Consider the following 17,221-nt stretch of genomic DNA (forward strand, 5'->3'; position numbering starts at 1 on the left):
GAGAGAGAGAGAGAGAGAGAGAGAGAGAGAGAGAGAGAGAGAGAGAGAGAGAATAGCAGTAATTAGGGGTGTAGTGCATAGATTGTTAGAAGTAGACTCAGAAAGTCAGAATCTTACTGTCGACATTTATTAGCTGTGTGACCCAGGGCTAGTTATTAACTTCGCTCAGGTTCAGTATACTCATCTATAAAATGAAGATAATAACAGCACCTATTTCTCAGGATAGTTGTGAAGATTAAATTAAGTAAGGTTTGTAAAGTGTTTTGAAAACCTTAAAAGCGTGATATAAATGTCAGCCATTGGTATATGAAGTGAGTGCTCTAAATGCTGAAGCCTTCGCCACTGCCCCTTCTCTGATATTTCCATTGGTTCCATTACAAGGATGAAAAGATTTGAGTCAAAAGACAAACTGTCAGTTCTTAGACACCAATCAAATATGTTTCTCTGATAAAACCTGAAACATTTAACAAGGAAAATCAGATAGTCAAGAAACATTTGGTAAGCAGTCACTATGAGCCAGGTACTGGGGATAAAAAGAAAGGCAAAAGACAGCTGCTGCACTTGAGGGGCTCACAATCTAATGGGGTGGGGGGAAGGACAGTGTGCAAACAACCATGTACAAACTATAGATGGGAGAAATAGGAAGAAACAGAGGGAAGGCACTAGAATTAACAGAGAATGGGAAAGGCTTCCTGTAGAAGGTGGAATTTAAGCTGGGACTTGAAAGAAGCCAGGAGACTTCGATGAGGAAGGAAAGCATTCCAAGCATGGGGGACAGCCAGAAACAAAAATTCACAGAGCTGGGAGATGGAATATCTTGTTTGTGAAACAGCAAGAGGGCGAGAGCCACTGATTGAAGAATATGTGTAGGAGTATATGTTATAAGAAGACTGGAAAGATGGTGGGTGGGGGTGGTAGATTATGAAGGGTTTTTCATACCAAACAGAGAATTTTGTATTTGAGCCTAGAAGTGACAGAAAGTCACTGAAGTTTGTTTAGTAGAAGGGGGTGACAAGATTGAACATATGCTTTAGAAAAATTACTTTGGCCCTGAATGGGGGATGAACTGGAGTGGAGAGAGCCTGGAGGCAGGCAGACCCACCAGCAGTTATTGCAAGAGTCTAGGTGCGAGGTGATGAGGGTCTGCACCAGAGGGGTGCTGTTAGGGGAGAGAAGGGAGTATTTTTGAGAGATGGCACAAAAATGAACTCAAGAGGCCTTGGCGACAGATTAGCCATGTTGGAGGGGCCGGTGTCAGAGGAGGTGAGGAGTTGAGGATGGTACCTAGATTGTGAGCCTAGGAACTGGGAGAATGGATGGTAATGGGGCAGGTGGGAAGCAGAAAAGATGTAAAGGGAATGATAAGGAGCTCGGTTTTGCACATAGGTTTAAGGTGTCTACAGGACATCCAGTCTGAGATAATAGCTAATAATCGCTGACATTTGTATAGTGCCTGCTATGTGCCAGGCATTGTGCTAAGCACTTTACAAATATTGTCACGTCTAGTCTTTACAACTCTGAGGGGTAGGTGCCATTATTACTCCCATTATACAGATGAGGAAACTGAGGCCAACAGATGTTAGGTGTCCAGGGCCACCCAGCTAGTAAGTGTCTGAAGTTGACTTGAACTCAGATCTCCCTGATTCCAGACCTGGTGCTCTATCCATTGTCTCACTTGTGAACATTAGATGTCTATCAGGTAACTGGAACTGAGAGAATAAAGGTCAGAAGAGAGGTTAGGCTAGATAAGTAGATGTGAGGACCATTGAATTCATGGGTACTGAGGAGACCATGAAGGGAAGTAGTATAGAGAGAGAAGGGGAGCAGGCCCAGGACAGAACCCTGAGGGACACCCATGGTTAGTGAGGCGTATGACCTAGATGAGGATCCAGCAAAGGAGACTAAGGAAGAGTGGTCAGATGGGTCAGAGGAGAGCCAGGAGACAGATAGGTGTCCCAGAAACCCAGAGAGGAGTACCACGGAGAAGGAGATTGTCAATATCAAAGGACACCGAGAGTTCAGGAAGGATGAGGATGGAGAAGAGGCCCTTGGACTCGGACATTATGAGAATGCTGGAAGCTTTGGAGAGAGAAGTTGTGGCTGAATGATGATGTCAGGAGCCAGGCTGTATAAAGTCAAGAGAATGGGAAGAGAGGAAGCGGAGGGACCCCTGCAGCTGGCATCTGCAAGGAGTTTAGCCACAAAAGATAGGAGAGGTAGGGGACAAGAGTGGGGACGGATAGATCATGTGAAGTTTGTCTGAGGATGGGGGAGACGTGGGTATGTTTGTAGGTAGTAGGGAAGCAGCCAGTGGAAAGGGAGAGATTGAATACAAGTGAGAGACTAGGGATGACAGAGGGCTGATCTGCTGGAGGAGACAGGACAGAGAGGATCACTTGGGCAAGTAGAAGCGTTGGCCTTGGCAAGGAGAGGGGCCAGCTCTTCCCATGAGATGGGGTGAAGAAGGAGATCGTGGCAGAAGGCATCTGGGAGATGTAAGATGAGAAGGAAAGGAGAAGGAGCTCATGGCAAATGGTCTCAAGGTTCTCAGCTGAGACGGTGGGGATAAGGGGAAGCCATGGGAGGCTTGAGGAGACATGAAAGGCATGAAGAGCAGCCATGCTGAGTTAACCAGAGAAGTATAAAAGCATCGTCTAGAAGCAGGGAGGTCCCAGTTGAAGTCATATAACAGAAATCCATAGTGGACCCAGTCAACCCAGTTGCATGATTCTCTCCTTCCATCTATATCTGTAGGAGTGATGGTGGCAGATGGTCCTCTTGGAGGGAGTCCTCCTAGGCTGAGGCTTGGTGGGACAGAAAGGAGGGAAGGGACTCAAGAGAAGAGGACAGTGTAGAGTTGAACTGGTTCACCAAGGGTCAGGATGGGGAAAGGAAGAGAGTCAGGCTAGTTACAGGGGTGATGGCATGGGAGAGAACTGAAGGGTCAAGGAATCAGGGGTCATACTGTAGATAAAGAATGGTCTGGTAGCAGAAAGCAGATGGATCCAATAGATTTAGATTAGATAAAGGAATTTCAGAGTTCGTGAACATGGAAGTGGTGCGTTTACGGACGACAGCAAGATAAAGGGTATTACTATCTTTGTGTGTGTGTGAAGTGGAGTAAGTCATAAGAAATGAGAAAGTTGAGGAAGGAGGGCAGCTAGACGGTGCAGTGGACAGAATGCGGGGCCTGGAGTCAGGAAGCGCTGAGTTTAAGTCCAGCCTCAGAACTCACCAGCTGTGTGATCCTGGGCAAATTACTTAACCTTGTTTGCCTCAGTTTCCCCCTCTGTAAAATGAGTCAGAGAAGGTAATGACAAACCACTCCAGTATCTTTGCCAAGAAAACCCCAAATGGGGTTGGACACAAAGAGTTGGACATGACTGAGATGACCGAACAACCACAAAACATTGAGGAATTAGGAGGTTAGAGCATTTGATGGAGTATTATGTATGTTGAAGCCCTCTAGCGCGATGGTGGGAGTTAGAGAAGAGAGAAAGATTGTGAGCCAGGTACTGAATTCATGGAGGAAGGAAGAGGATTATCCTGCGGGTCTGTGGACAAGAGATAGCAGACTTTTGATTGGTAGATGTGGATTGCATGAACCGCAAAGGAGAAGAAAGGAGAGAAACAAAGTATTTTTATCATGAACTACTCCCATTGCTTTTGCATTTTACCATATAATCTAAGTATAACCTATATTAGTAGGAAAAAAATCCCTCTGCTTCATCTCATAAAAATATCAGTGAAACAAACACATAAGCTTACTGGCCATTTCTGCTAACATGGCGTGGAAGTATTGCTTATCTTCATTGTTGATCAGGCGGTCATGGAAAACTCTTTGACATTCATGGCAGAATAGTCTAAATATCTGCATCTCCTCCCTGACTACTGTTGGATCACATTGCAGAATACCTGATAAAAAAAATTAAAAAAATAATAAAAAAAGAAAACAGCATCTGTGGGTTTTATTATAAAGTTTTAATTTTATTTATTTATTCTTTAAAGCACAGAGACTTTTTTTTCCAATTCCAAATTCTTTCCCTCCTCCTACCGATAACAGTTCATTACCTGTGGATTTGAAATTTCCTGAACTACACTGGATTCCAGAGTCCACAGGAGAGGAGACTCCCAGAGAGACAAAATAGATGGGAGAAGAGATAGGCAATGGACATTTCTGGTCCTTTTTAGTACAAGGGGCATGGCTTGGCTGCCCTGTTTCCCAAAATGACAGGTCCCAGAAGGGATGATGCTTAGGGAGCAGAGAAACAAAGCAAGATGGCTTCTGTGGAGCAGTGGAGACAGTGCTGGGACTGAAGTCAGTCGATACCTGCATTGAAGGGCTGCCTTGAATATGTACTGTGGGACCTTAAGAAAACCACTTCCATCAGTCTCAAATTTCTCATCTTTAAAATGGGAATAACAATATCTCTACTAAACAGAATAGAAAAATCTTGTGCCATGGGTAAGCAGTGTATCACTTTAATAATTTTTCCACACCAAATTTACCAAAATTTTATTATTTTTACTAGAGGTGCTTAAGATGGTGTGTGTGTGTGTGTGTGTGTGTGTGTGTCCTGGACCCCTTTTGCAGTGTCTGGTCCATGGACTCTTCTCAGAAGAATGTTTTTAAGTGCTTAAAATAAAATAAATGGGATTAGAAAGGTAATGAATTATATTAAGTTATCAAATATATGTCAGTTTGATATTATCAAAATATAATATTTAAAATGATTTAACTAAAATTTGGGGCAGCTGGGTGGTGCAATAGATAGAGTGCCAGGTCTGAAGTCAGGAAGACTTATCTTCCTGAGTCCAAATTTGGTCGCAGACACTTACTAGCTGTGTGACCCTGGTCAAGTCACTTAACTCTGTTTCTCTTAGTTTCCTCATCTATAAAAGGAGTTGGAGAAGGGAATGGCAAACCACTCCAGTATCTTTGCAAAGAAAATCCTAAATGGGTTCATGAAGAGTCGAACATGACTGAAACAATTAAACAACAAGTTTTAATTTGATAATGAAAAATGAAATCATCAAAAACATTAAAATTTAATTAAAAAAACCTCACAGACCCCAGGTTAAGAATCTCTGCTCTAGAACTTTTTAGGGTAAAGGAATATTACCATACAGATGTGCATTTACAAACTCATCTTGTTTGTACCATGCAGCAACCTGAAAACCAGATGGAAATGACATAAGGGTGCTGACCCAGAAGGTGAGGGTACATTACCTTGTACGCATTTGGATAAATCTCGCAAATTAAACACATAATGGGATTTTGCAGGTGTTGGGAGGAGGTCAATGCTCATCCTGTTATAAATTTCAACAGCAGCCTCTACAATACTGGTTGAACACTGCCTTACGGCTGGAGCAAACTCATATAAGAAACCATTCAAGATTGCCTAAAATCAGAAACAAAGAGGAACCAATGAAAGAAATGTGATTTATTTCTTAACTGCTTGTGAGGCAAAACCTGATTTCCCCCTAAATACCAAAAGGAAATTCAAACTCTGATAAAAGAATAAAGGTCTATAAAAATCACCTTTCCACAGAACAATTTTTCAAGAGTAGACTTTTATAAAATCGTCATTTTCCACAGTGACTCTTTTCAACTATGACTTGGCACTTATAGATTTCCTCTCTAATGAATTAACCTACTGTGCTTTTAATTTTTATCTCTTTACACAGATATCCAAATAGAATCAAAAGTAGGCAAACTGCCTTTTCTCTCTAATTAAAACATTTAAAAAATTTGCACTACCTTCTTTCTTCTTATCTGATCCAGGCATAGCATTGGGATAATAAGTAAGGGATAAAGTTATTCATGCCCTAGCTTTGAGCTTTGGAATATGAGAACCTTCTAAAAAATGAATTTTAACTAAAATTAAAATTAAAAAAGATTAAAATTACTCTGATGCCTATGTTGGTCTCAGCCAACCTGCTTCAAACTTTACTATACACTTGTGGAGCCTGAACTATAAGGGTAAAATGGAAAACTTCAAAGTTTTAAAACATTCCTGATAAGCTTTCCAAAATTTCTCCCTTTGCTGTCTTCATGGTACTGGTTCGCAAAAGCCTACTTTGTATATGTCTTCATTTAGTTAAGTTGGAAATAAAGGTTTATTTTTCCCTTTGGAGTTCTGAAGCTTTTGTTCAAACCATATATCTGTGTGTGTTTAAATGGGAGTAAGCTTATGCTTTCAGAAATTTAAGTGGTGGGGGCAGCTAGGTGGCGCAGTGGATACAGCACCGACCCTGAAGTCAGGAGGACCTGAGTTCAAATCCGGCCTCAGACCAAACACTTGACTCTTACTAGCTGTGTGACCCTGGGCAGGTCACCTAACCCCAACTGCCTAAGCAAAAAAAAAAAAAAATTAAGTTGTGGACATGTCTTTTGTCTCCTTGTCTATTGCTCTAGGAAGGTTTGCTTTAACTATTTTTAAAATTAATTATCATTATTTTTTTTTAGGCAATTGGGGTTAAGTGACTTGCCCAGGGTCACACAGCTAGTAAGTGTCAAATGTTTGGTCTTAGGCCAGTTTTGAACTCAAGTCCATCCTGACTTCAGGGCCGGTGCTCTATCCACTGCGCCACCTAGCTACCCCTGCTTTAACTAGGTTGTTCAATTAGTTGGTGTCTATATACAGAGAATTGCAATGATTTTAAGAAGAGGGTAAGATTCTCAGTTATTTTAGTATTCTCTCCTTGAATTTCATATTGGTCAACTGGTAGAATCACTTTATTTCAGCATTCACACCCTTATTTTGGGAATGTGCTGGTAAATATTTAACAACCAGCTCTCTGAAAAAAATGTGTAGTAGGACATACTTTTAAGTCTAATTTGCATTATTAATATTTCCCCCTCATTTTCTCAAGTCTAGACAATCAACCAAACAATAAATCAAACCTTGATTTGTACTGTCCACCAATTTCCAAAGTGTAAATGTTCACAGTGAAATTTAACATTTGGCTCATGAGTTTGAGCCTGGTAGAAGCTTTGAAAAGCCTTAAACTGCACCAAGGCTTTTGGTATACTTTGGATTTTTTTTTTTGCGTGTCCCTTAAAGAGCTTAGTATAGTGCTGTATACAAAGCAGGCCCTTAAAAATATGTTAACCAATAAATTCCCGGACACCCAAGTGTTCACTTTGTTTCCACCTGGTGAGGGAGAAGATTGATCTTGTATAAAGAAAATAAGGGACAGTGAGGTACAGTGGACAGAACATTGGTCTGGGAAAGAAGACAATGGCTTCAGTCCCAGCTCTGATATGAGCCATATGACCTTGGCCAATGTCTTTCGCTCTCTGGCTTCAGTTTCCTTATTTCTGTGTCAGAGATAAGGAAACCCTCCTTCAATAATCAGAAGCTCTGGACCTCTTGACTGAATTAGTCAATCAGAGGTACAGCTGGGTGTGAACAAGGCCTAGCCATCTGACTAAATTAATTAAAAGCATTTAACTAAGTGCTAAAAATCTTCTCTATCAAGTAAGGGAAGAGTAAAATGCTTCTAGTCATTGAATGAAATGTGTTGGGATTTGCTGAAGAAATGTGTTTGTGATCTGTGGATCTTATATAACATAGCAAGCTAGTTTAGAACTCAAGCATTCCAATGGCGATCCAAGGCAGAACAGAACCAGCTGAGCCCCTGACAGGGAATCACTTCGGGGAGGGAGGACAAGAACCTCTCCCTCTCCCACTTAGACCAGGGGAGGGTCTTGTGGACCTCAAAACATCAGAGGATTTGGACTTCTCACTGTCATTGTAGTAGCGATCCTGTAAGAGCATCAGTAGCTGCATGGGGAGTTAGGACAAATTAGACACTCTGAGGAAAGGTAGCCTCAGGACCCTATAAGAAACCCTGCAAGAAGGTTATACCGCACCTAAGAAGAATTTCATGGGATTCCCCCAAAAAGGAAGGAAAGGATTTCCAGCAATGAGGGGCTGTGAGTTACCCATTTGCTACATGTGATCTCTAAGGTGGAGACCACTTTCTGTTGGATTCTGATGTACTTGTGGGAGAATGTGTAACAGAATTTTTAAGAGGATGGTATTTACCAGCTTTTCTTACAAAATGACCTCAGTAGATAACCATAACTAAAAGCTAATTAAAAGTCTCTCTGACTAACTGATATCAGCTAATAATGCTGGAAAAAGCACATCAGTGTGGGGTTCATGAGCTAGAATACCAGAAAATCACCCACAGGCTCCTCAGAGTCCTCTAGGACCCAGAGGGACAGAAATAGCAGCTGTCCTCTGGGAAGCCTAGCATGCCAGTATGAAACAGTGAGCCCCAGAACTTAGACTAGAAGATCTTCAAGGTTTCTCTAAGCTTTACAATTCCATAATCTATAATTATAGAGAGACAGTCTGCTGCAGTAGTAGAGTGCTGACTTGAAACTGGGAAGACCTTGGTTTAATTCGCATCTCTGACATATGTTATCTGTTCAGTGCTCTATGCAACTCTATGACACAGAGGTGCTGAGTGCATCGGGGCAGGGAATTTCCTCACCAGGGAGTTCCAATGAAAACACAGGCCCAGTCCCTATCTCATAATTAGAGATTTTATAAGATGACATAGAATATAGGTCATTGTTTTCTTCTAAATTAATTAGAAGAATTAATCCAAAGAATTAATTAGAAGTTAATTTAGTTAAATTAATTAAAGAAATGAATACTCACTTGGAAAATGTGCTTTAAAATATGTTCAGAAGGTGTTGGGAGGCACAACATGCTGAAGTGTCTAATGAAACGAGGGGTTACAGGATTGCGACCACCTCCTGGAGGTGCACATGCTGATGCGATTGTTACATCCTGGAAAGAAAACAAAACGATTCACTCAAACAAAAACGAATTGTTATAACACTTAGGCTCCAGAATCCTAGAAGTATATAGTAGTCACAGATGAAGTTTTCATCTTACAAACTGAGTAAGAATTTGTTTTTTTATGGAACTTAAAATACATGGGAAAGGAGAAATCTGTACTTAATTCATTGGAAAAATTAACAAATATTATAATTGGTTAATTGGACAGCTGATAAGTTATGAAAATAATTTCTACATTTTAAAATGTTTAGGCAAAATAGAGAGGCATCCTTGAAGCTAGAAAAACCTAGGTACAAGTCCCTTCTCTGGAAACATTCTGGCTGTGTGGCTCGGGGCAAATCACTTAACCTTTCAGCGCTCTGGGTCACTCTTGAGTTATAGACCCTGACTATATATATACATACACACACACATACACACACACACATATACATATATACATATACATATACATACATTTATATATATACATATATATGTGTGTGTGTGTACATATATATATATATATATATACACATATATATGAGTTACAGAAGACCCTGACTTTTATTTGGTAGAGAGAGCTTCTTCACTCTGAAGTTCCCTACGTTAGGTCAAGCCTCTGCCCATTAAACTGGAATAGCAGTGGAGTGGATCTGTGCTGGCTGCTTCCCTGTTTTGCAGGGAATGGAATCTACCGCAGACTCTTAATGGCCCAGCTCAGGGTTTGCTTGCTGCCTTCTTTTATGAAAGTGATTGCTTCTCAGCCTCCGCTCGTGACCATGATCGTCTTGTACAACTAATGAGAGAAGATGCCCTGAACTAAGGATGCCAAGACTCAGGTTCTAGACTTGGCTTAGCTTCCATTTTGCAATCACCTTTCTTATTTGCGTGTGTCTGGCATTATTTGCATTGCATATTTGCACCTTTCTTATTCTCATTTGCAATACCTTTCTTACCTGTAAAATGGAGATAGCAAGATTCATTCCAACTACCTCTCAGGGTTATTGTAAGGATGACATAATGGATGCAAATGAATTTTAAAGGCAAGGGATTATTGTTATCCTGCAAAGTAGCCTCTTGGAGGGTTGCAGAGACAATCACCTACTCAATGACAATTGCTATGACTACATAGAACATGAATGAATGAATGAAACATTAATTAAGCAATTAAGCGCTTACTATGTTCAGTTCACTGTGCTACACGCATATACACATGTTATTTGTTGTTGTCATTGGGATGTTTTACAGTTGTGTCCGACTTTTAATGACCCCATTTGGGGTTTTCTTGGCAGTGGAGCGGTTTGCCATTTCTTTCTCTAGCTCATTTTACAGATGAGGAAACTGAGGCCAACAGGGTGAAGTGACTTGTGTGTGAAGTCACACAGCTAGAAAGTGTCTGAGGCCAGATTTAAACTCAGAAAGGTGAGTCTTCCTGAAGTCAGGCCGGTGCTCCATCCACTGTGCCACCTAGTTGCCCCTGGTTTCCTCCTGGTTATACTGTCAAGGATTCATGAATCTCCCACCTCATAAGAACAGGCTGTTTATTCAACAAGTCCATATTGAATGACCCCTGTTAAATAATTGGAAGGGAATTTGTGTCCCAACTTAACTAAAAATGACAGACACAAAGCATTCTTATTTAGTATTCACTGAATGGTTTAAAGTCTAAAATAACCTGTATTTCTTTCCAAAAGAGTTTATCTCGGTCATAGAATCCACCAAAATCCAGGAACTGTCGGAGCAATTCGATAGGAGGCTGAGAACCGTAGGTGTCCAACTTGGGCATGTTCAAGTCATCCACAAAGATTATGACTCTTTTGTTTCCTGGTGCTCCTGGAAAGCAAGACAAATGAAAGTGGGTTAGAATTTCAGGTTTGCCTTAAAGGGTCAAATTAAAGATTCTATTGGAGTGGACCCTTTGCAAGTCATAACTGATATCATATGGTCAGTCCTATGCCCTTAGGACTGAAGAAGGTAACTACCATGGTATTTTTAGAGAGGACAGAAAATTCTCCTCTGATCTGTTGTCCTACTCTTTCCCTATTACCAGAAGTCTGTATACTGTCAGGACCTTGAAGTAAATGTATATCTTCATAGGGAAGGAAGGAAAGATGGAAAAGAAGAAAGAAAGAAAAAGAAAGGAAGGAAAGAAAGAGAAAAAAGAAGAAAGGAAGGAAAGAAGGAAAGAAAGGAAGGAAAAGAAAGAAAAGGAAGGAAGAAAGAAATGAGGGAGGAAAGAATGAAAGAAAAATATAAAATTTAGAGAGATGCATGATAGGAAGGTACATGATATGTAGATAAATAGATGACATCTATAGATATGGATAGATGATAGATATAAATATAGATAGATGATAGATAGAGATAGAGATAGACAGATGGATAGATATGGATGAATGGATAGACAGACAGACATGATAGGAGATACGTGATAGGTAGATAAATAGATGACATCTATAGATACAGAGAGATGCTAGATATAAATATAGATAGATGATAGATGGATGATTGATAAGTAAATAGAGGATAGATAGATGGATGGATGGATGAATAGTTGGATGGATTGATGGATAGATGGGTGGATGGATAGGTAGATAAATAGACAAACAGACACATGATAGGAAGATACATGATAGGTAGATAAATAGATGATATCTATAGATATATTTATGTCTATCATCTATCTACTTATCAAGTGGTAGGTAGATAGATGATAGATATAAATATAGGTAGATGATAAATGGATGTATGATAGATAAATAGAGGATGGATAGATAGCTAGACAGAGATGATAGATGGGTTAAATTTTCAGCATTCACTACACTACATTATGGGATTGTATCATCAGAGGCTTTGAAAACTGGTAGAGAAGCTTTGACTTGATATGGTAAATAATAAGAGAGACACTATAGGTTCTTGAGGAGGGGACTGACGTGCAAGATTCCTTTTCCTGTCTGCAGTCTTAGTGCTTTCCCTATGAGGCTTCCCTGGACCCCTGCCTTATCCTGTATTTGTCTTATTTTTGTATAGTTGTTTACTCATCACCTCCCTCATTAGACTGTGAGCTCCTCGAGGGCAGGGACTCTCTTTTGCTTCTCTGTATCCCCAGCATTTAGCACCACTCCAGGCACATAGTAGGTGCTTAATAAATGCTTGTTGACTGGCCTACAGGATGGAAGTGGTACCAAACTGCACAGAATGGACATGAGAGGGAGACTGTAGTTAGGAAATGTAGATTTCTAAGTAGAGCACCCCGTGTGGGCCCAGTCCCTTCATCCCAAAGGTATGAAGTGATGAGGGTCTGAACTAGGGTAGTGGCCATGGGAAAAGAAGGTGCTCCATGAATGAGATACCTTTCTAATAAAGAATAGTCAGGACTTGGTGACTCCTTAGATTTAGGGGATAAAGGAGAGGAACAAATCAAAGTTGATATTGAAATTTAACGCCTGGGAAGCTGGGACAACAGTAAGATCATTGGCAGAGACCAAGAAACTGAAGGGGGAAGAGGAAGAGATGGAAGAATGTGGTGCTGGACTTGTTGACTTTGAGATGAAGAACAGGACTTCCACGTCTAAAGTTCCAGGATGCAGATGGAGACACGCGATTGCTGATGTCAAGCCACTGCTACAAAGTCCCTGGTGACCCCAAGGCCAATTGCCTTGAAGAAGAATAAAGCATCATAGCAGTGAGTATTTTTATGGCACGTCAGGTGGGCAAGGCACTTTCTGTATGTCACCTCATTTGCTACTGCTCAGGAAAGGCCAAAAGGCTTTGCCTAGCACTCAAGGCCTCCTTCAGGCAGGGTTCATATTTCTTTCCCAGGCTGTCCTCACCAAACGACTCCCCTCCTTATACTCTCCCTCAATTCTCCCACCTCAGGATTTTTGCTGTCATTGTTCATAGGTCTGGAATGTACTCTTTCCTCCATTCTCCTGCTGGATTTATACTTATCCTTGAGCCCAACTCATACACCACCTCCATGAAGCCTTCCCTGGTTACTAACACCCTCCCCCAACTCTCACTTCCACCTCCAAATTCACACTTTGTGTTGTAACTCTAATGGGCTAACAAATTGTTGGACACAATGAAATGACTGAACGACAACAAATAAATACATTTTGCTTGTAATACTTGGTGTTATAATTATCTATGTTAATGTCTTATACCATTATTAGACTATAATCTCTGTAAAGGCAGAGATCCCATTAGATTGGGAGCTCCACAAGGGCAGGGACTGTCTTTGTCTGTATTCCTAGTTCTTAGCAAAGTGCCTGATACACAGTAGGCACTTAACAGGTGGCATAGAGGTTAGAGCACTGGACTTGGCATCTGAAAGGCCTGGGTTCAAATCTTGCCTCAGTCACATACTGGCTGTGTGACTATGGACATATCATTTAACCTCTCTCTGCCTCAGTTTCTTCATCTGCAAAATGGGGATAATAATAGCATCTACCTCCCAGGGTTGTTGTGAGGATAAAATGGGGTGATGATTGTAAGTCATTTCAGAAACCATAAAGCACAATGTAAATGCTAACTATTATCAACAATCATAAACATAACCCTCAGTTTTCTCATCTGTAAATTGGGGACAATAATACCTAGAATATCTTCCTCAGATGGTTCTCACGAGGCTCAGATGATGCAGGGAAAAGCGCTATGGAAACCTTTAAAGTGCTATTTAAATTTAAGCTATCATCATTACACTAAGATAACAAATTATACAACTATTAATTTATTATGTCATCTATTTTAATGGTCTATTGATTTAATCACTATTTTATTTGGGGGAAAATCATCAGTTCAACTAAAACCACTCTTTTTACCTAGAATGCTTTTTCTTTTCTTTTCTAGTTTCGATTCAATAATCTCTTGCGTTCTTGCCGATGATGTCTGCGCGGAGAAGTTGAGATAGACAGGAACGTACCCAGCCTGGTCTTGTATTCTGTTCAGTAATCCCCGGGCAACAACAGACTTTAAAAGATAAAATAAAATATGGTGTGAATAGATTGTAAAAATTTGGCACAATAGATCACAAAGTTCTCCACCACCTAAAGGAAAGCACAATCAGCTAGCAAGATGAATAAGAAAAAGTAAAAGTGTATAGGATTTAAGATCTAAAAGGGACCACAGAGCTCACTGAGCCTACTCCTCACATAGATGTGGAAACTGAGGCTCAGGAAGGTTAAGTGACTTGGCCAAGGTCGTAGAGTTGGTGTGTGTTTAGATGGAAGATGTGAGCCTAGGACTTCCTGGTTCTATCCACCATGCCATGTTGGTATTAAAAATTGGACAGCGCCAACAGACACAGACCAAGAAAGATAAGGTTGAGGATAGAGAGAGGGACAAGAATTGATGGGACATAATGGAAATACACTTCAGCCCTTAAAAAAATTAGGATGGTACAGAGTAAGGTTGTGCAACATAAAACAACACACATCAGTGTCCCAAAAATCTCAGTGACCTTTTAAAGTGCTAAAACAGCACTAAGATATTTGAGACACCCTAGATAGGTCATGCTGAAAGGTTTCTTAACTCTTGGGGCTTTCTTGGTGGGGGAATAAAAGACTGTCAGTTCTATAGGGTTAAAAAAAAGTAGTGACATTAAAAAGATTTAAAAATAATCATTGAGTCCTGTTCTTCCAAGGATTTATGAGTGATTATGGCCTCTGAGATCCCTTAAAGCTCCGCAACTGTAATCCTTGGATTAGATGTATAAGCTGGAAAATTAATTTGACTATAGATTTTAATGGGTAATAATTTTTTTAATATTCCTCCCACTTTGTTGTTGTTGTTTATACCTGCAATTTCATCAAGGTAGGGATTTCCTAGTGAAGAACCCAACTGCAATGTAAAGAGAGCTGCCAGGATCACTGAAAGGTTAAATGACCTGCCTTATATATTCATACTAATTATATTATATTCATATCAATAATAAGCAATAATAATTTATATAAAATGGGGCTATAGAAACACCATCTATTATTAGAGACTACCATTAATTTGTTAATAATCATATGTTCCTTGTCCCATTATTAATATAACTCTATCAATAATATAATTAACCTACTATTATTAATAATTATTATTAATAGCAGTTATCTAGTACCTATTATTGCCAGGCACTGTGCTAAGTATTTTACAAATATAATCTCATTTGATAACAACCCTGGGAGGTAGGTGCTATAATTATTCCTATTTTACAGATGAGGAAACTGAGGTAGAGAGAGGTGAAGTGACTTGCCCATGGTCACACAGCTGGTATATATCAGAGGCAGGATTTGAACTCAGGTCTTCCCGACTCTGTGTCCAGTGTTCTTTCCATTGTGCCATCTCCTTGCCTACCCCAGCATAAGTTATGTGACTTACTCAGGGTCAGCATGTGTCAGAGACAAGACTTGAACCCAGGTCATCCTGGCTCAGAGGCTGACTTTCTATCTACTATACCATGCTGCCTCTTGGAGCAGTATTATTCATTAATAACAATGTTAGACATCTACTTCCCATGGCAGAGTTCCTTGTCCCTCAGGCAGCCTGGGTTATGCCTCTACCACATAGGAAAAATGATCAAGTTTCCAGGAGTGTCCCAGAGTGTGAAATATCAAACATCCTTTCCCATTGAGCCAAACATCCTTAGAGACATGCTATATTATCTCACATTGTTCTGGCATTGGGGAAAATGACCTTGCTGCTTTTTCAGAGATAGAGGTCACTTACCTTGCCAACCCCAGTGGTTCCGGTCAGTAGAACGGGATGTTTGACAGCAAGCAGCTTTTCCATTAGATAACCATAGCGTACAGTGTCTGTTGTGGGAACGAGCATTTCAAAAAATGGCACATCTCGTTTATATTTGAAAGGAGGGATGATTCGTTCCCAAGGATCCAAGCGCTTGGTATCATAATCCATATGAATACTCCACAAATCACCAGAGCCTGGGAGCTAAGAAACAGCAATAAACTTAAACCTCAAAAAAGCACATAACTACTATAAAAAATGGGAAGAGAAGTAGATCATACATTGTTGACAGCTTGGCCTAGGCAAGTAGATACTAAGCTAAACAGCTTGAGGAAATTACAAAAGATACATTAGATGATTTTGATTATGTGAGTCTGAAAAGCTTTTTGTATGAGCAAAATTAATGCAACTAAGATGAACTGGGAAAAAATCTTTGGATAAGTATGTCAGATAAGGGTCTGATATCAAAGACATATGGAGAACTAACAAATATTTAAGAACAAAAATGATTTCCCAATAGATAAATATTGAAGGGATATGAATAAACAGTTCTCAAAAGAAGTGCAAACTAATAACAACATAAAAGAATACTCTAAGTCATTAATAATAAGAGAAACACAAATCAAAATCATCCTCAAATTTCAACTCCTCTACAAAAAATTGGCAAAGATGACAAAAGATGGAAATATTTAATGTTAGAAAGGGTGTGGAAGGACAGGTACACCAATATGTTTTGATAGAGCTGTCAATTGGGTCAACCATTTGGGGAAACAATTTGGAATTTTACAACAATAATGACAAAGATATCCATATCCTCAAACCCAGGGATTCTGCTTCTAGGCATATACCCAAAGGAGGTCCATGACAAAAATAAAAAGGAGGTCCATCTACACCAAAATATATATATCAGTAGTTTTTACAGTAGCAAAGAGAGGGGAGAAGGGAATAAACATTTATATAATGCTTATGATGTGCCAGGCACTGTGCTAAGCATTTTACAAATATGATCTCATTTGATTGGGAACTGGATCAAAGAACTAGAAAAAAAAGTAGGTGCTCACCTATTGGAAAATGGGTAAACAAACTGTGGTACATGAATGTAATGAACTATAACTGTGGCATAAGGAGCAATGAATTCAGAGAAGTATGAGAAGATATACGAACCGATGCAAAGTGAAGGAGGCAGAACAAGAAAAATGACACAGTACTACAGCAAAATAAATAAAAAATGCAACAACACAGAAATAATTGAAAGTGAATGCTAAAAACTCATGATGATGAAGTTGGTCCCCAGAGAGGTGAGGGACTACAGGTGTGGCACATTGCATATAATGTCAGTCTTTTTTGATACGTTGTTTGGTTGTGAACTTTTTTCCCCCTTTTAAAAAATTCTTCATTATCAGGGATGACTCTGGGAGAGGAAGAGGAAGGGGAAGCAGTAGAATGAAAAATGTAAGGGATATAAAACATAATATTTTAATACAATTATTGTTAAAGAAAAATTTTAAAGCACATAACTGAAACTTTTTTTTTTACCATACATTTTACATGGAAACAAAGGCTGACAAAGCCACAAAGCTGCTTTAAATTCTTTTTCTTTCTTTGCATAAATATTTGTATTGACAGTGATGGGTAACCACTGTTCAACTTTCTGGCTTTGTAACTACAGTAAAAATAGGGGCAGT

At 39.8% G+C, this 17,221-nt stretch overlaps 1 protein-coding gene across 1 annotated transcript in view; it reads right to left on the bottom strand.

Annotated features, from left to right (window-relative positions):
* DNAH6 (dynein axonemal heavy chain 6) overlaps nucleotides 1-17,221 on the bottom strand; it is a 236,355-nt gene that overhangs the window by 105,726 nt on the left and 113,408 nt on the right. Inside the window, exons 38-43 of the mRNA XM_027846132.1 lie at nucleotides 15,519-15,740; nucleotides 13,628-13,775; nucleotides 10,480-10,637; nucleotides 8,679-8,810; nucleotides 5,231-5,402; nucleotides 3,769-3,915 (exon numbers count right to left, since the gene is read on the bottom strand). Of these exons, the coding sequence (XP_027701933.1) occupies nucleotides 3,769-3,915; nucleotides 5,231-5,402; nucleotides 8,679-8,810; nucleotides 10,480-10,637; nucleotides 13,628-13,775; nucleotides 15,519-15,740 (979 nt within the window). The remainder of the gene's footprint in view (nucleotides 1-3,768; nucleotides 3,916-5,230; nucleotides 5,403-8,678; nucleotides 8,811-10,479; nucleotides 10,638-13,627; nucleotides 13,776-15,518; nucleotides 15,741-17,221) is intronic.

Source organism: Vombatus ursinus, unplaced genomic scaffold, assembly GCF_900497805.2.
Source record: "Vombatus ursinus unplaced genomic scaffold, bare-nosed wombat genome assembly UNPS02015066.1, whole genome shotgun sequence".
Taxonomy (NCBI): Eukaryota; Metazoa; Chordata; class Mammalia; order Diprotodontia; family Vombatidae; genus Vombatus; species Vombatus ursinus.